A 20,499-nucleotide genomic window follows, 5' to 3' on the forward strand; every position below is an offset into this window, starting at 1 on the left:
ATGGATCCAGATGGCAGACAGTCGAGGGCTCTGTCCGAGACCTCAACCTGCTCCTCTTCCGGAATTAGATCCACCCCATTTGTCCCTGGAGAAGGAGAATGCGGTGCCCATGAGCACAAAGTGAGATTTCCTAGAATGGTGGGCCCCTCAGGATCTTGAATGTTTGTAGATAGTAGTAATGGTGTTTTAATTTCAAACTGTAAACATAGAGCACAGAAAACTACAGCACAAAACACAAGCCCTTTCGCCCATCTAGTCCGTGCTGAACCATTTAAACTGCCTAGTCCCATTGACCTGCAATGGGACCATAGTCCTTACCCCTCCCCTCCACATACCTATTCTCTCGAACGTTGAAATCAAAATTGTATCCACCACCTTTGCTGGCAGCTCATTCCGCACTCTCATGATCTTCTGAATGAAGAAGTTTCCCCTCATGTTTCCCCTTTCACCTTTCACCCTTAACCTATGACCTCTAGTTGTAGTCCCACTCAACCTCAGTGGAAAAAGCCTGCTTAAATTTACCCTATCTATACCCCTCATAATTTTGTATTAGAAGTTAGCAGTTTAATAGCAACTGATTTATCTTAGCCGCTTTTCTTGAGGTTGCAAGAGCCTTTTGCAGATTCTCAACCTCCGCACTGTTGATGTAGAGTGCATTGTTGATGTATGTGCATGTGTTGATTGAAGTCAATGGCCTGCTCTTGTGTTCTATTGACATGGAGGGAAAGGTTGGTATCATGACATCATGTCACTCGGCCCACTACCCCTTTCCTGTACTCAGAGTCATTATTAAATGAGATACAGCCCACCACAGTGGTATCATCTGTAAACTGGAAGGTGGATTTAAAGCAGAACCTGGCCACTCAGTGTTGAGTATACAGGGAGTAGCGTAGGGAGCTGACGATGAATACCCCTGGAGCAGCCATGTTTAGAATAGTCATCTAAATGTTCAACCGTCGGAGTGTCTTTTAAACAGTGTTATTGCACCTGCCACAAACATCATCTCTAGCAACTCGTTCCATATACAGCAGCGGTCCCCAACCACCGCGCTGCGGACTGGTACCGGGCCGCAAGGCATGTGCTACCGGGCCGCGAGGAAACAATATGATTTGGCTATATGAGTCAGCTGCACCTTTCCTCATTCCCTGTCACGCCCACTGTTGAGCTTGAACGCACGTGAGGTCATTACCTGCGCGTCATCCATGTCAGCACGGGAAGGAGATCAACTCCTCGAGCTTGCAAATGACGGTGGGCTGAAAAGTATGTTTGACATAACATCTCCGCTGGCATTCTGGATCAAAGTCAAGGCTAAATATCCTGAGATAGCCACAAAAGCACTGAAAACGTTGCTTCCATTTCCAACATATCTCTTCAATGAATGCAACGAAAACTAAATTGCAGAATAAACTGGACATAAGGAACCCCACTCGAGTATCACTGTCTCTCGTCACCCTTCGATGGCACCGTGTTGTTGCAGGGAAACAAGCCCAGGGTTCCCACTGATTCAGCAATATTGGTGCATTGCAATGATTTTATATGTTCATACGGGGAAAATATGTCCTGTGTGTTTAATATCCAAACATTACTTAAAATGTTATGATGCTATTGACTTATAAGTGACTTAGATAACCATATAACAATTACAGCACAGAAACAGGCCATCTCGGCCCCTCTGGTCCGTGCCGAACGCTACTCTCACCTAGTCCCACCGACCTGCACTCAACCCATAACCCTCCATTCCTTTCCTGTCCATATACCCATCCAATTTTTCTTTAAATGATAATATCGAACCTGCCTCTACCACTTCTACTGGATGTTCGTTCAACACTTACTTCAAGCTCCCCTGTCCTCCATTGATAATTGACTTATCACTATATTCATGCGAGGAAAATATGCGGTGTGTTTAATATTAAATTCGTTAGATAAACCCTTTTAGAAACGAAATTGAGTGTATTAGCCACTTATCACCTGTATTCCAGTCGTGATTAACATCCCCCCCATACAGAATCGCCAAAAACGATTTGTAGAAAAAAATCAGGATGTACAAGCATACGCAGGTCACGCATGCGCACTGGTGCCCATGCAAGGCTTCATGGTCATTGTAGTCTTTCTCGGGGTAAACACAACGTATTTGACTGCTACTCTTGTCCGTTGGCAACCCTACCCCCCCACCCCCAGGGGTCAGCAAGAATATTGTCAATAATATACCGGTCTGCGTTGCAAAAAAGGTTGGGGACCCCTGATATACAGTACATAACACTCTCTGCATGAGGAGGTTGACCCTCAGGCCCTTTTTAAATCTTTCCCCTCTACCTCAAACACCTACACCCTCTAGTTTTTGATTTCCTTTCTTTGGAAAGATGACAGTATGCCTTCACCCTATCTATGCCCCTCGTGATTTCATGCTGCAAGTCTGATTTGCTGATTTACTGCAGTGGAGCTATGGGGCCTTGGTAATAGTGAGGACTTGGCCTCAGACCGCAGTGTCGCCTGTTCACAGCCGCCCAGGAGAGAGGCGTCGGAGTCAGTACACTCCACTGGAGGCGGTGTGGTATGGTATCCAGGCGGGAGTCAGTACTGCTCTCCAGTGTTCGCTGGGCAGAAGACAAGCTGTATTGTGTTCAACTGCAGACTGCTGCAACATTCCTGGACTCAGGGACTTGGATTATATATTTTTTTTTGTGTGACTGTATTCCAGATTAGATTATGAGGACACGCAGTCCTCTTTTATTGTCATTTAGTAATGCATGCATTAAGAAATGATACAATTTGTTCTTCCAGAATGATATCACAGAAACACAAGACAAACCAAGACTAAAAAAAACTGACAAAAACCATATAATTATAACATACAGTTACAACAGTGCAAAGCAATACCGTAATTTGATGAAGAACAGACCATGGGCATGATAAAAAAACCCAGCGGCCTCAATGACTACAGACCGGTAGCATTGACCTCCCGCATCATGAAGACCCTGGAGAGACTTGTTCTGGAGCTGCTCCGGCCTATGGTCAGGCCACACTTAGATCCCCTCCAGTTCGCCTACCAGCCCTGAGTAGGAGTTGAGGATGCCATCGTCTACCTGCTGAACCGTGTCTACGCCCACCTGGACAAGCCAGCGAGCACTGTGAGGGTCATGTTTTTTGACTTCTCCAGTGCGTTCAACACCATCCACCCTGCTCCGCTGGGGGAGAAGCTGACAGCGATGCAGGTGGATGCTTTCCTAGTGTCATGGATTCTTGATTACCTGACTGGCAGACCACAGTACGTGTGCTTGCAACACTGTGTGTCTGACAGAGTGATCAGCAGCACTGGGGCTCCACAGGGGACTGTCTTGTCTCCCTTTCTCTTCACAATTTACACCTCAGACTTCAACTACTGCACAGAGTCTTTTCATCTTCAGAAGTTTTCTGATGACTCTGCCATAGTTGGATGCATCAGCAAGGGAGATGAGGCTGAGTACAGGGCTACGGTAGGAAACTTTGTCACATGGTGTGAGCAGAATTATCTGCAGCTTAATGTGAAAAAGACTAAGGAGCTGGTGGTAGACCTGAGGAGAGCTAAGGTACTGGTGACCCCTGTTTCCATCCAGGGGGTCAGGGTGGACATGGTGGAGGATTACAAATACCTGGGGATACGAATTGACAATAAGCTGGACTGGTCAAAGAATACTGAGGCTGTCTACAAGAAGGGTCAGAACCGTCTCTATTTCCTGAGGAGACTGAGGTCCTTTAACATCTGCCGGATGATGCTGAGGATGTTCAACGAGTCTGTGGTGGCCAGTGCAATCATGTTTGCTGTTGTGTGCTGGGGCAGCAGGCTGAGGGTAGCAGACACCAACAGAATCAACAAACTCATTCGTAAGGCCAGTGATGTTGTGGGGATGGAACTGGACTCTCTGATGGTAGTGTCTGAAAAGAGGATGCTGTCCAAGTTGCATGCCATCTTGGACAATGTCTCCCATCCACTACATAATGTACTGGGTGGGCACAGGAGTACATTCAGCCAGAGACTCATTCCACCGAGATGCAGCACAGAGCGTCATAGGAAGTCATTCCTGCCTGTGGCCATCAAACTTTACAACTCCTCCCTTGGAGGGTCAGATGCCCTGAGCCAATAGGCTGGTCCTGGACTTATTTCCTGGCATAATTTACATATTACTGTTTAACTATTTATGGTTTTTATTACTATATATCATTATGGTGCAACTGTAATGAAAACCAATTTCCCCCGAGATCAATAAAGTATGACTATGGCTATGACTATCACTATGAAAAAGTTTCAAAGTCTCTTGAAAGTCCCATCATCTCACGCAGACAATTGAAGGAAGAAACTCTCCCTGCCATGAGCTTCCAGCACCACAAACTTGCTGATGCTGCATCCTGGAAGCATCCGACCACAGTCCGACTCTGAGTCCGTCCAAAAACTCTGAACCACCAAGCACTGAGCACCACCTTTGCCGAGCGCTTCGACCCCTACCCCGGCAACAGGCAATAGGCAAAGCCGAGGATTTGGGGCCTACCCCTCCAGAGATTCTCGATCGTACAGTAGCAGCAGCAGCGAAGCGGGCATTTCAGAAGTTTCTCCAGATATTCCTCCGTGCTTCTTCACATCTGTTTCCATCAAATCAGGATTGTGCATAGCCCCTATTTAAGAAATACAATATCATTTCGGAGTGGCCGCGCGCGCTGCGTCACGCCGCCATCTTCTCCTACCCCCCTGCAGATATCTTATAAGTGCCTTTTGGGTAGACGGAGCTCGTCAGCCTGGGAAGGCAGTCCATCTAAGAGAGGAAAAACTCTAATTTCAAACCATCACTGCCTTGCGGCCATACCTACTCATGGGAATGGCTTCAGGAGTAAACCCTGAGGACAAATCCGGAAATGGAGTCCCTAAGGCAGTCTGACGTTGCCTTCAACCTTGTTCTGACAACTCCTGCGACAACACTGGTGCCAAGCTGTGTCGGCTCTTGCCCTTCCCTTGGACAACATCGGTGTCATGGAGAGTGGAGACTTGCTGCATGGGCAACTACCGGTCTTCCATACAACCTTACTCAGGCCTGCTCCCTGGAGAGGTCCAGGTGCACATCCATGGTCTTGCTAGACTAACAGATGCCACCACCATATGTGCCTTGTGCTGTGTGCTGTTGGTACTGTGTTTTGCACATTGGCCCTGGAGTAAAGCTATTTTGTTTGGCTGTATTCATTGGGCGTTCATGTATGGTTGAATGACAATTGAACGTGAGTTATGGTCAGTAGGTTAAGTGGTCATTGTAAGTTGTTCTGTGAATAGGCTGGGGTAAATTGGTGGGGCGTTGAGTGGTGCAGCTCCAAGGGCTGGAAGGGCTCGTTCCACACCGTATCTCCAAATAAAATTAAATTCAGACTAAAGTGTCCCAGTTGCAGAGAAAGTGCAGTGCAGGCCGACAAGATCGTAATGAGGTAGATCAGCATCCCACAGGAGTGGTCCTGACCTGAATCGTTCCGTTGCTTTGCAGGGTGCAGCCGGTTCTGAGCAGGATTAAGGAAGACCGTACGCGGATCATCCTGCCAGCCATCGACAACATCAAGTACAACACGTTCGAGGTGCAGCAGTATGCCAACGCGGCCCACGGCTACAACTGGGGCTTGTGGTGCATGTACATCATTCCGCCGCAGGAGTGGCTCGACCAGGGGGATGAAGCTGCACCAATCAGGTCAGCGGGACCGAGGGGAGCGGCGTCCAAGGAGGGTGGGGAGAGCAGTAATGATGGGGCTCACTGGAGTGGTGTGAGTGGGTGTTGTGTATCTGTTCACCAGGCAACAGGAGGGTCAGTGACCAGAGGACATGGATCAGAGGATGGGAATGTTCCTCTATTGCGTGTTGTTATACGATGGACACAAAATCAACAGGGGTGTTTAAAGGGGCAGTGGGTAAATTCTAGAGGGGACACAACTATGGACAGGGAAGTGAGATAAAAAGAGCCAGTATAGGAACAATAGGATGAATGGCCTCCATAAATCACAGTATTGAGTACAGGAGTTCAGATATTATGTTGAAGTTTTGTAAGACATTGAGTGGAGTAAACAGTCGACGTTTCAGGCCGAGATCTTTTATCAGAGATGTTTTCAGTTGGGATGTCATGTTGAAGAGGTATAAGATGTTGGTGCGGGACAATTTTGAGTATTCAAAGTTCAAATTGAAAATACAAAGTAAATTTGTTATCAAAGTACATATATGTCACTATATACAACCCTGAGATTTATTTTCTTGTGGGAATACTCAATAAATCTATAGAATAACAACCATAACAGAATCAATGAAAGACCACACCAAATTGGACTTTCAACCAGAGTGCAAAAGACAATTGACAAATAAATAAGCAATAAATATTGAGAACTTGTGATGAAGAGTCCTTGAAAGTGGGTCCATATGTTATGGAAACGTTTCAGTGACGGGGCAGGTGAAGCCCAGAGAAATTATCCCATTTGGTTCAAGAGTCTGATGGTTGGGAGGTAATAACTGTTCCTGAACCTGGTGGTGTGAGTCCTGAGGTTCCTGTACCTCCTTCCTGATGGTAAAAGGGAGGAGAGAGCATGACTTGGTGGTGGGGGTCCCTGATGATGTGTGCTGCTTTCCTGCATTTACGTTTCATGTAGATGTGCTTGATGGTTGGGAGGGTTTTCCCATGATTGACTGAGCCATATTGGCTAATTTTTGTAGGATTTTCCATTCAAGGGCGTTGGTGTTTCCATACCAGACTGTGATGTAGCTATTCAATATGCTCTCCACAATATGTCAATAGAAACTGGAATTTTCCTTTATATAACATTAATATAAATAGCTCTATATAGCTATAAAAAAAAAGAGGGAACGTTGGTAGCTCATTGTTAATAAGCCATTGGCCCGCTGAACGCTGATGCCATCTAATCAAAACATTTTACTTTCGCTGTTGTGCCTGTCATTTGATTTGACTGCTTGACATCATTTACTTGTGTTGTGAGTTGTGGTTTGTATTTGTTTGGTGTATGTTACAAAAAAAAAATTTAAAGAGCCATGTGGTTTTCAGGCCGTGTACAAATTTCCTGCTCGGAGCAATGGTTGGTCCTGTAATTAGAGGGGATGTTAGTTTTCACCTTCCGGTAAACTACAGAGTCATTTCATTTTTAAAATCTTTTTATTGATATGTAATCTTCTGCAGCTATAAAATACAGAAGTTCAGCAAATTAGTATATATATAATTAATAAAGCTGAAGAAAAAAATCTTATATATGCTAATTTAAAAAATTATATAAGAAAAAGAAGGAAAAAAGAGAACCCCAACTAACTGAAAAAAAACCCCACTAACTACAAAACAAAAAAAAAGAAAAAAAAAACCCATTAGGAACCAACTCCCGGAGCAGTACATCTTACAATCATTTATATAGATAAAAGAGGAAAAAGAAAACAACAACCACAAAATCACATTTATATAACATAAATTTGGAAGGAAACCATATAAATTAATTCAAATTAAACGATAATATTTGGCAAAAGAGCCCCACCTTCTCTCAAAGTCAAATCAGGGATCAAAAGTTCTACTTCTAATTTTTTCCAAACTAAGACATAACATTACTTGGGAAAACTATTGAATTAGTGTAGGAGCAGAGGTAACTTTCAACTTCAATGAAACAGCCCTTCTTGCCAACAATGTAATGAATGCAATTACATGTTGGTTTGAAAATGAAATACCCTGAATATGATGTGGAACTATTCCAAATAGAACAGTCAATGTATTAGGTTGTAAATTAATTTTCAAAGCTTTGGAAATTGTAGAAAATAAAGATTTCCAAAAAGATTTCAATGAGGGACATGACCAGAACGTATGTGACAAAGTAGCTACTTCATTTTTGCACCTATCACAATAATTATCTATATTAGGAAATATTTTGGATAGCCTCTCCTTTGTTAAATAATAACGGTGAACAATTTTAAATTGAATTAAACAGTGATTGGCACATATCGAAGAAGAATTAACCATTTTCAGAACTCGCAACCAATCTTCACTAACAAAGGTCATATTAAGTTCTCTCTCCCAATCCTGTAAACTACAGAGTTAGTCAGCTCCAAAATGGGCACAATCCTCCCCACCATCGAGGACTTCTTCAGGAGGCAGGGCCTCAAGAAGACAGCATCCATCACAAGGACCCTCCCCGTCCAGGACATGCCCTCTTCTGGATACTACCATTAAGGAAGAGGTACAGGAGATTGAAGACACACACTTAAGAAGTCTAGACTCTACCCATGAAGATCAAGAGGGGCACAAATTTGACTGGGCGTCAGTGAAAGTCATGGCGCAGCATGCAGGAGAATTCCTAGAAGCATGGTGCTCTGCCAGTATTTCTGTAAACAGACACGTAGACCTCAATCCTATTTATCAGCCAGTACAGGCAAAATCTCAGACTAGAACACCCGAAGTTCTCCCCACAGCTAATCAGCAACAAGACTTCCTCCCCATATCACAAACGAGTTTCTGTAATGATGGCCAATCAGCTGATTGATAAGTATACAAAGGCCAAGCTTTCGGAGGACACACTTCAATCAACAGTGCACTGACGATGTCTTCTCGCACGGTGACGAAATGTTTGCAAGTAAATTGCTAAGACTGGAGAACAACTTAACTCATTCATTCAGGTTCTGCTTCTTCCTCTCCCCCATAAGATGTCTGAACTTCCCAGGAACCCACGAACAAGGCCTTGTTATTCTCTTTTTTTCTTGTGCTATTACCTTAATTTGCAATTTAAAGTACATTTCATGTCTATGCATTGTACTGCTGTTGCAAAACAACAAATTTCACAATGTATTCCGGGTAAAGGATTCAATTGCATTTTGGAAGCCTGCTCTCAGAGTAACATGGATGAACCGGCCAATGAAGCCTCCTTCATCCCCTATGCCAACAGCAGCCTCTATCTTGCATGGCCACTTTGAGTTTCCATGGCAACAAGGTGCTCAGGCCCAGGTAATGAGGATGTGGAACTGGCAAATGGGTCGTGCACTTGGCAATGGATGGAAGTTCAGAGCTTACCTGTGGGAGAGCTCTCTGAGAAAAGGCTGCCTGAAATGCCGGCATTAACAAAGCTTAGTTGTTACACCATTGGAACTAATTTATTCCAGAATAATTATGCCTCATTGTTGTACATCTTCAAGAGACTTGATCAATACTCCTGAATGTTATTGCAGAGCAGAGATGTTTGTGCAGGGAGAGGTACTGGTTTGTTGGTTTTTGAGCAGTCTTTGAAAGCTCAATAATAACGGCTCTATTTTAATTAGCTCCTGGGAGATAAAGTGGTTAACACCAAAAAAGGAAGCGCCTGCATTTCTGTCTCAAATAAGAGAAAATCTGCAGATGCTGGAAATCGAACCAACACACACAAACTACTGGAGGAACTCAGCAGGTCAGGCACTATCCAAGGAAAAGAGTAAACAGTTGGTGATTTGGGCTGAGACCCTTTATCAGGTCCTGTTGGAGGGTCTTGGCCCAAAACATTTATCAAGTCCTGTTGAAGGGTCCTTTTTCAGGTCCTGCTGAAGTGTCTCGGCCTGACACGTTGATGGTTTATTCTTTTCCATAGACGCTGCCTGACCCGTTGAGTTCCTCCAGCATTTTGTGTGTGTTGCCTAGATTTCAGTTGTGATTTTTATATTATCACGTGACCTCTTGAGGCCAATTGAAGTTCAAAGTAAATTTATTATCAAAGTACATATATGTCACCCTGAGATTCATTTTCTTGTGGGCAGACTGAACAAATCTATAGAGTAATAACCATAATAAAATTAATGAGAGACCGCACCGACTTGGACATTCAACCAGAGTGCAAAAGATAACAAACTGTGCAAATACAAAAAGCAAGAAATAATAATAATAAATAAATAAACAATAAATATGAAGAACATGAGATGAAGAGTCCTTGAAAGTGAGTCCATTGGTTGTGGGAACATTTCAATGATGGGGCGAGTGAAGTTTGTGATAAAGGAGGAGGTAGTGTTGGGTCAAGTGAAGTTGAATGAAATTATCCCCTCTGGTTCAAGAGCCTGATGGTTGAGGGGTAATAACTGTTCCTGAACCTGTGGTGTGGGATCTGAGGCTCCTGTACCTCCTTTCTGATAGCAGTAGTGAGAAGAGAGCATGGCCTGTTTGGAGGGGGTCTTTGATGCTGGATGCTACTTTCCTGTGACAACATTTTGTGTAGATGTGTTCAGTGTTTGGGAGGGCGTTACCCATGATGGACTGGGCCATTTCCATTACTTTTTGTAGGATCCATGACAACCACAGTGAGTTCATTCAGATCCACAGATGAGTCCTTGAACATGGCCCAGTCCACTGACTCAAAGTAATCCTGTAGCTGGTGCTCTACCTCCCGCGACCACTTCTTTGTTGTCCTAATCTCTGGAGTTTTGCTTTTTAGCCTCTGCCTGTATTCAGGTAGGAGAAGGGCAGTCAAGTGATCTGATTTACCGAATGTGGTCTGGTCCTGGAAAGGTAGACATGCCTTCTCTTCGTATAACAGTGGTCTGCTGTGTTGGGACCTCTGGTGCCTCAGGTTATATGCTGATGGTAATTGGGCAGGGATTTCTTTGAATAAGGCTGATTGAAGTCCCAGACTATGATCTGAAATGTGTCAGGATGAACTGTTTCTTGTGTGGAGAAGGCATCATGCAGTATCTCAACTGCTTGATTATAGTTGGCTGGTGGCATGCAAACTGCAGTTAGGATTATGGAGAACTCCCCAGGCAAATAGAATAGACGTTGCTGAAAAGTAGGGAATGGAGCAGATGAACCGGTACATAGGAGGAGGCCGGAGCACCCGGAGGAAACCCAGGGGTCACGGAGCGAGTGTACACTTTCCTTACCGACTGCTGTGGAAATGAACCTGGATTGCTGATGCGAGTTGCTACATCACCTCAGTTTGTACAAACTCAGAGTGTGTACGTTCTCCCCGTGACCATGTGGGTTTCCTCCACGTGCTCCGGTTTCCTCCCACAGTCCAAAGACGTGCCGGTTGGCAGGTTAATTGGTCATTGTAAATTGTCCCGTGATTAGGCTCAGATTGAATCAGGGAATTGCTGGGCAGCATGGCTCAAAGGGCCTATTCCACACTCTATCAAATAAATAAATTAATTAATTAATGCCATGATGCCCATTCGATGGATTAGTTTGATTTTCCTGCCAGGTCTTATTGTTGGTGACAGCAGGTATCTGGCCTTACGAGGCCAGAGGCACTTGACCTGTCCAAACTGCAGTAATGACTGAAATGAGTCTGTTACCGTCACATGTATTGAGACACAGTGAAAAGCTTGTCTTTCATCCTGTTCATACAGATCAAATCATTACACAGTGCAGTGAGGTAGAATAAGGTAAAACAATAACAGAATGCAGAATAAAGTGTAACAGCTACCAAAAAAGTACAGTGCAGGTAAACAATTAAATACAAGATCATAACAAAGTCTATTGTGAGGTCAAGAGCGCACCTTATTGTACAAAGGGGTATTTAAGAGTCTGATAACAGCGGGATAGAAGCTGTCCTTGAGCCTGGAGGTACGTGCTTTCAGGCTTTTGTATCTTCTGCCCGATGGGAGCGGGGAGAAGAGAGAGTGTCTGGGTGGCTGGGGTCTTTGATTCTTGACTTCAGGAAGGGTAAGGCAAGGGAACTCACACCAGTCCTCACAGAGGGATCAGAAGTGGAGAGAGTGAACAATTTCAAGTTTCTGGGTGTCAATATCTCTGAGGATCTAACCTGGTCCCAACGTATCAAGTCAGCTATAAAGAAGGCAATGCAGTGGCTATATTTCATTAGGAGTTTGTGGAGGTTTGGTCTGTCACCTAAAACACAAGAAAATTTCTGCAGATGTCCTGTGGAGAGCATTCTAACTGGCTGCATCACCTTCTGTAATAGGGGTGGGGGGGGAGGTGGGGTTACTGCACAGAATCGAAGTAAGCTGCAGAAAGTTGTAAAATTAGTCAGCTCCATCATGGGCACCAGCCTCCGTAGCATCCAGGACATCTTCAAGGAGTGATGTCTCAAAAAGGCGGCGTCCATCATTAAGGACCCCCATCACCCAGGACATGCCCTCTTCTCATTGCCACCATCAGGGAGGAGGTACAGGAGTCTGAAGACACACAATCAGTGATTCAGGAACAGCTTCTTCCCCTCTGCCATCAGATTTCTGAATGGACACTGAAACCATGAACACTACCTTACTAGTTTTTTTTAATTTCCTATTTTTTTGCACTACTTATTTAACTATTTAATATCTATATACTTACTGTAATTCATTTTTTTCTCTCTACAAACGGGTTTGTATTACTTAGCATATTACAATGTACTGCTGCTGCAAAGTTAACAAATTTTATGACAGATGCCGGTGATATTAAACCTGATTCTGATTCCCATACTCATAGTTCTTACATTCTTATATGATCAAGAACAGGCCGTTCAACCCTTCAGAACTGTCCTTTCAGTGGGAACATGACCTACTCTGCGTCTCACTAACAGACTCAGTGTGCCCGTGTGCATGGATATACTTGTTTGATCAAATTTGAGGTGGGACCTCGGGCCGGCCTCACAAGTGTGCGTGGGGTCACAGGGGACAATGAGACGTGGCAAGGCTTAATCCAAGAGACTCTGCTGATGCTGGAAATCCAGGGCCACACACACACACAAAATGCCAGGGGAACTCTGCAGGTCAGGCAGCATCTTTAGAAATGAATAAACAGTCGGTATTTCAGGCCGAGACCCTTCATCAGGACTGGAGAGGAAGGGGGAAGGAGCCAGAATAAGAAGGTAGGGAGAGGGGAAGGAGGACAAGCTGGCAGGTGATAGGTGAGGAGGAAGGTGGGTAGGTGGGAGAGGGGGGAGGAAGTAAGAAACTGGGACGCGTTAGGTCTTCGGGACTGGAAAGGAAAGGGGAAGATGCCAGAATAAGAAGGTGAGGAGAGAGGAAGGAGGACAAGCTCGAAGGTGATGAGTGAAGGCTGGTGGGTGGGGGAGGGGAGGATGAAGCAAGAGCTGGAGGGTGATAGGTGGAAGGGCAAAGTGGAGGAGGAGGAATCTGGGAGAAAGGGAGGTGGGTGTTCAGCCCAGCAGCTGATGCGTGAGCGGGGATTTGTGGGGAAAGTATAGCTGGAAGGGTGAATGAGTGCTAGCCTTCAGCTGAATGTGAGAGCTTGGCGGGAATGGCTTTTAGAACACTGGTGACGCTGCCATCCGTGCCATAAGAAAGGTTGTTGAGGACGATGCAAATAGAATTTGAAAGGACAGGGTGGATTTGCATTAAGTTGATATTGAAAGTTTCAGACCAAAGTGCAGGGTTCCAGTCCTGAGGGAACCTATTCAGCAGAGTTTTATGTGGCTACTTGCTTCAGCACAGAGGAATCCTGAGAGCACTGATCAAAGAGAAAACAAGCTATTGATTAATTGAGCCATGTTGCTGTTGTTTATGGAGCTTGGCACCACAACGTGCAGACAGACAAGCAATTAATCTATGATAACAACAATGTCAATACCGGAGAGAGTCTTGTCAGTGCAGGATCTGTACTTGAGACAAGACCCTTGTACCAGAGCAACACACACACAAAATGCTGGTGGAACTCAGCAGGCCAGGCAGCATCCATGGAAATGATTAAACAATTGACACTTTGGGCAGGTACCCATTACCAGGACTGGAAAGGTACGGGGAAAGTCAGAGTAAGAAGGTGGGGGGAGGGGAGGAAGAAGTACAGAGAGGCAGGTGAGAGGTGGAACCGGAACAGGGGGGAGGGGGTGAAGTAAAGAGCTGGGAAGTTGATTGTTGAAAGAGATAAAGGGCTGGAGAAGGGGGCAATCTGATAGTAGAAGGCCATGGAAGGGAAAGGGGAGGAGCACCAGAGGGAGGTGATGGACCAGTAAGGAGATGAGGTGAGAGAGGGAAATGGGAATGGGGAGTGGTGAAGGAAAGCAGGCGGGGTGCATTCCCAGAAGTTCGAGAAATTGATGTTCATGCCAAGAGGTTGAAGGCTACACAGGCGCAATATAAGATGTTGCTCTTCGAACCTGAGTGTGGCCTCATCGCAATAGTAGATGGACTGAAATGCTGGCCTGAAACGTCGACTGTTTATTTATTTCCATAGATGCTGCCTGATCTGCTGAGTTCCTCCAGCATTTTACTATAAGGTAACATAAGATATAAGAGCAGAATTAGGCTAATTGGCCCATCGAGTCTGCTCTGCCGTTTCATCATAGATGGTCCAATTTTCCAATCTGCCCCAGTCTCCTGGCTCTCCCCATATCCCCTTGTGCCTGGCAAATCAAGAATCTATCAACCTCTGCCTTAAATATACAGAAAGACTTGGCCTCCACAGCTGCCTGTGGCAAAGAATTCCATGGATTCACCAGTCTCTGGCTAAAGAAATACCTCCTCATCTCCATTCTAATAGGATGCCCCTCTATTCTGAGGCATTGTCTCTCTGTCTTAGAAGGCTGTGACGTCTGGTCTTTATGTGCATTGCCCTGGATTTCCGGCATCTGGAGATTTTCTTGTGTTTGTGATACTACTACTCCTGTACCAGTTGCTTGGTGCAGATTTAGAGAAAGTTTGAATGAGTTCTGATGCAACGTTTAGACCTGAAATATTAACATTTCCTTCCCTCCCACACCTGCAGCTTGACTTGCTGAATTCTTCCACCAGATCATTGTTGCTGCAGCTACCAGTATCTGCGGTGTCCTTGTTTCATAGAGTTATTAGCAGTGCGATCTCTCGGGTCGAGTACGATGTTCTCTTAAGTGGTTGTCTGTTGGCGGAACCTCAGGTAGCTGTAGAAACCGATCTAGGATCCTCATGTTCTGGTGCAGTGTGGCCAAGAGCAAGTGGTGGTTGTGGTCAGTGGTCAGTGGTCAAGCAACTTCGCTTCATCCGCCACAAAAAGAGGGGTTTCCTGGTGGCCACCCATTTCAATTCTAGTTCCCATTCCCATTCCGACATATCTACTGCCACGATGAGGCCACACTCAGGTTGGAGGAGCAACACCTTATAATCCATCTGGGTAGCCTCCAACCTGATGGCATGAACATCGACTTTTCCAACTGCCAGTAATCCTACCCTCCTTTCAGCATTCGCCATTCCTGTTTCCCTCTCACACCTCCTCTTCCTACCTGACCATCACCTCTGTCTGGTGCTCCTCCCCCTTCTATGGTCTTCTGTCCTCTCCTATCAGATTTCCCTTCTCCAGCCCTTTATCTCTTCCACCAATCAATTTCCCAGTTTTTTACTTCACCTCCTCCTCCCCTCCTGGTTCCACCTATCACCTGCAATCTTGTACTTCTTCTTCCCCTTCCTTTTCAGTCCTGATGAAGGGTGTTGGCCCAAAATGTCAACTGCCATTTTCTTTTCCATAGATACTGCCTGGCCTGCTGAGTTCCTCCAGCACTGTGTGTGCGTTGCTTTGGGTCTTTTGGTTGTTCAGTCTCGCATTTCATACCTACCCCTTGTCCTCTGCGGTGTGACAGAGATCGCTGTCATGTAGTGCAGCTTCTTCTTAAACAGATTTCCTCCAGGTGTATCCATTGAGTGCCCTGTCTTCCCAGTTTTTAGATGTAATGTTGAATTTCCTCAGGCTGATTTTGATGTTATCTTTGAAGCATTTTCTTTGCCCACCAGGGGCACGATGACCTTCCTTCAACTGGAAGTAAAGGATCTGTTTGGGGAGACATGAGTTAGGCATCTGAATGGCGTAACCTAACCATCAGAGTTGGTGTTGCATTATCGTGTTGGAGATGCTGGTCAGGTTGGTTCATAGGGCTAAACAACATAGAAACAGGCCCTTCACCCAACTGGTCCATGCTGACAAGATCCCCATCAAAGGCAATCCCATTTGCCCATATCTCCGTAACCCTTTCCTATCCATGTACTTGTCCAAAGTGTTTCCTTAAATGTTCTTTATGTACCTGCCTCAACCACTTCCTCTGGCAGTTCATTCCATATACTGACCACCCTCTGGGTGAAAAAGTTGTCCCTCAGGTTCCTAGTAAATCTCTCACCTCTCGTCTTAATTCCTTGCCCTCCAGTTCTTGATTCCTCAACCTTAGGAAAAAGGCTGTGTGTGTATTCACCATCTCCACGCCCCTCGTGGTCTCGCAGGTTTTCGTAATTAAAATGGCGTGAGGCATTTTATGTTTAAGAGAAACAGTAACAACTCCTTTATTGTCCGACAAACACTGAACACCAAGCATGGTAACGGCTTCACGTAATTGTGTCATTACCGCACAACAGCCTTTTTAAAGTGAATGCCAACTCACTGTCGGTGGTTGTGAATTAAGTATGTTTCCAGCAATATCATTACCCTACAGTTATATACACCTCTATAAAATCACTCCCCATTGTCGAATACTCCAGTAGAAACTGTCCCATCCTCTCTCCGTAACTCAGGTCCCGGCAACGTCCTTGTAAATCTCCTTTGCAATCTTTTCAGCTTCATACAGCAGGATTTCCAAAACTGAACACAGTACTCCAAATGCAACCTCACCAACATAAACATAAAGCATAGAACATTACAGGCCCTTCGGCCCTCAATATTGTGCCAATCTTTTAACCTATTAATCCAATCCTGCACTCCCATGCAGCCCTCCATTTTTTTCATAACTATGACCTCACAACTTCTATACCGAGTGCCCAGACTGATGAAGGCCTTCTTCACTGCCCTGTCTACCTGTGACATCATTCTCAGCGGAAATGTGCCCCTCGTGTTTCCAAAGTTTGAATAATCTCCTTATAGCAAGTCAGGTCTGGCCCTTTAGTTCATATTCATCCTGTAATCTGTAATAACACGCACGCACACCAATACACACCAACACACACCAACACACACAAACTAACCACCACCCTCACACCAACACACACCAATACACACTCACACCAACACACCAGCACACACCATCACACACACACCAACACACACACACTAACCACCACCTTCACACCAACACACACCAATACACACTCACACCAACACACACCAATACACACTCACACCAACACACACACACTAACCACCACCCTCACACCAACACACACCAATACACACTCACACCAACACACCAGCACACACCATCACACACACACCAACACGCACACACTAACCACCACCCTCATACCAACACACACCAATACACACTCACACCAACACACCAGCACACACCAACACACACACACTAACCACCACCCTCACACCAACACACACCAATACACACTCACACCAACACACCAGCACACACCAACACACACACACTAACCACCACCCTCACACCAACACACACACACCCCAACACACACCAATACACACTCACACCAACACACCAGCACACACCATCACACACACACACTAACCACCACCCTCACACCAACACACACCAATACACACTCACACCAACACACCAGCACACACTATCACACACACACCAACACACACACACTAACCACCACCCTCACACCAACACACACCAATACACACTCACACCAACACACACACACTAACCACCACCCTCACACCAACACACACCAATACACACTCACACCAACACACCAGCACACACCATCACACACACACCAACACGCACACACTAACCACCACCCTCATACCAACACACACCAATACACACTCACACCAACACACCAGCACACACCAACACACACACACTAACCACCACCCTCACACCAACACACACCAATACACACTCACACCAACACACCAGCACACACCAACACACACACACTAACCACCACCCTCACACCAACACACACACACCCCAACACACACCAATACACACTCACACCAACACACCAGCACACACCATCACACACACACACTAACCACCACCCTCACACCAACACACACCAATACACACTCACACCAACACACCAGCACACACCATCACACACACACCAACACACACACACTAACCACCACCCTCATACCAACACACACACACACCAACACACACCAATGCACACTCACACCAACACACCAGCACACACCATCACACACACACACTAACCACCACCCTCATACCAACACACACACACCAACACACACAATACACACTCACACCAACACACCAGCACACACCATCACACACACACACTAACCACCACCCTCATACCAACACACACACACACCAACACACACACACCAACACACCAGCACACACCATCACACACACACACTAACCACCACCCTCATACCAACACACACCAATACACACTCACACCAACACACCAGCACACACCATCACACACACACCAACACGCACCAATACACACTCACACCAATACACACCAGCACACACCAACACACACACACTAACCACCACCCTCACACCAACACACACCAATACACACTCACACCAACACACCAGCATACACAGATACCAAGACACACTGACACCAAAACACATAGATACCAACACGTACCAGCACACTAACCAGCACCCTCACACCAACACACACTAACACACATGCACACACTAACCACCACCCTCACACCAACACACACTCACATCAACACATACCAGCACACACCAACACACATGCACACCATCACACACACACACACACACACACACACACACACACACACACACACACACACACACACACACAGTCACACACACAGTCACACACACACACACACCAACACACATGCACACCATCACACACACACACACACACACACACACACACACACACACACACACACACACACACACACACACACACACACACACACACACACACACACACACACACACACACACACACACACACACACACACACACACACACACACACACACACACACAGTCACACACACACAGGAAATTGGAGCAGGATCAGGCCACTGGTCACTGGTGATTCTGCACCCCTCAGTAAGTCGAGTCTGTTCTGACTGTAACCTGAAATCCAGTGTCCCACCTATCCCTGGTAAAGCTTTCACCCTCTTGCTTCTCAGCAACCTGTCCAGCTCTGCAGTTCACTGGGCTAGGCTTTGTAAAGCCTGGTGGGGCCACGGCTGGAGGAGTGTGTCCAGCTTTGGCACTGCAATCTTGGAGAGATGTGAGGAGGGAGAAGATTCCCCAGGGCCATCCCCTCAGGGTCAGATTAAATCTCTCCCATCTCACTTTATACCTATAACTCTAAATTCGCCAAACTTGGGGACAGACACTGCATTCACCTTATCTTCACTCATCATGATTTTGCACAAGATAAGAATTAATATTCATAATGTAACTCATGTTTATATTCATAATGTAACATGGATGGAAGACTTCAGTTCTGTGCACGTGTTGGAGAAACCTAAGGCTTTCTCCTCGGAACAGCAGAGCTGCCGAGGGGACCTGAAACCGGGATTTAAATTCATGAAGGGTATATTACAGATTTGTTCCTTCAGGTTGTTACAGACGGTGGGGGGTGGTGGCGGGGGGGTAGTGATAATGGGAATAAGCTCCCACTACCTATTAAATGCTCCCAATGGTGTGTGACTCAAATAGCCTCGACAACCAGTCCAGCTCCTGGCCTTCACCTGTGGCTCAGCTACTAAACCTGGTAGAACCATTTTGACTGACGGGAGAAGGGGCAAAGGCAGGTCATTGGCACCTTAAAACAAGTTGCTCCGGGCAGATGAGGCTCATCAGCCCTGGTTGGCAGCTCATCTAGGAGAAGGAAAACTCTAATCTCAAACCTCTGCTGCCTTGTGGCTGTGCCCACTCGGGGAGTAAACCCTGAGGGAAAATCCAGAACTGGAGTCCCTAAGGCAGTCCCATGTCGAGTTCAATGTTGACTGGCAACTCCTGTGACACTGCTGGGACCAAACTATATCGGTCTCTTCCGTTTGTTTGGGTGGAGAGCGGGAGCTTGCCACATGGGCAAGAGTTTGCGCTCCTTCTCGTACTGCCCAGGCTTGTGTATCACGTAGACAGTCAGACTCAACATCCATAGTCAACCCTGGCCAATGGAGGGCCTCAGTATTACAGATGAAATAAAGTGGGACTTTTCCCGTCAACAGAGGAGTCAAGAAAATGAGGATGTAGAAAGAAGATGACCAGAAAAAGAGCCAAAAAAGACACAAGCAAAACTCCAAATTCCACGGAGTAGGGCTATAAGCAAAGGCAGAGGTGGCTGTAGCATTCAGTAAGGCTCACAGAAAAAAACATTAGCAGTGCAGTTGGGAGAAGGACAAGCCAGGTCACTATTGTCCAGAGCCAGTATGGTCTTCCTGGGCTTGAATGGCCTCTTTTCCAAGCTGTAATCGTTCCTGACCATCTCATTTTTATCCCCAACACAAGAGATTCTGCAGATGCTGGAAATCCAGAGTAACACACACACAAACACACACACACACACACAAACACACACACACACACACACACACACACACACACACACACACTCACACAGACACACACACACATACACACACATACACACACACGCACACACACACAAACACACAC

At 45.9% G+C, this 20,499-nt stretch overlaps 1 protein-coding gene across 3 annotated transcripts in view; it reads left to right on the forward strand.

Moving 5' to 3' along the window:
* The window catches only part of galnt9 (polypeptide N-acetylgalactosaminyltransferase 9), a 223,090-nt gene that overhangs the window by 83,517 nt on the left and 119,074 nt on the right, over positions 1–20,499 (forward strand). For 2 of the 3 annotated variants that reach the window (XM_063074080.1, XM_063074082.1), the window contains exon 5: positions 5,499–5,696. The exons of the other annotated variant lie outside the window; for it this stretch is intronic. In XM_063074080.1, coding sequence (XP_062930150.1) covers positions 5,499–5,696 — 198 coding nt within the window. The remainder of the gene's footprint in view (positions 1–5,498; positions 5,697–20,499) is intronic. 3 annotated transcript variants of the gene reach the window in all.

The sequence above is a fragment of the Mobula hypostoma genome, chromosome 21 (assembly GCF_963921235.1).
Source record: "Mobula hypostoma chromosome 21, sMobHyp1.1, whole genome shotgun sequence".
Classification (NCBI taxonomy): Eukaryota; Metazoa; Chordata; class Chondrichthyes; order Myliobatiformes; family Myliobatidae; genus Mobula; species Mobula hypostoma.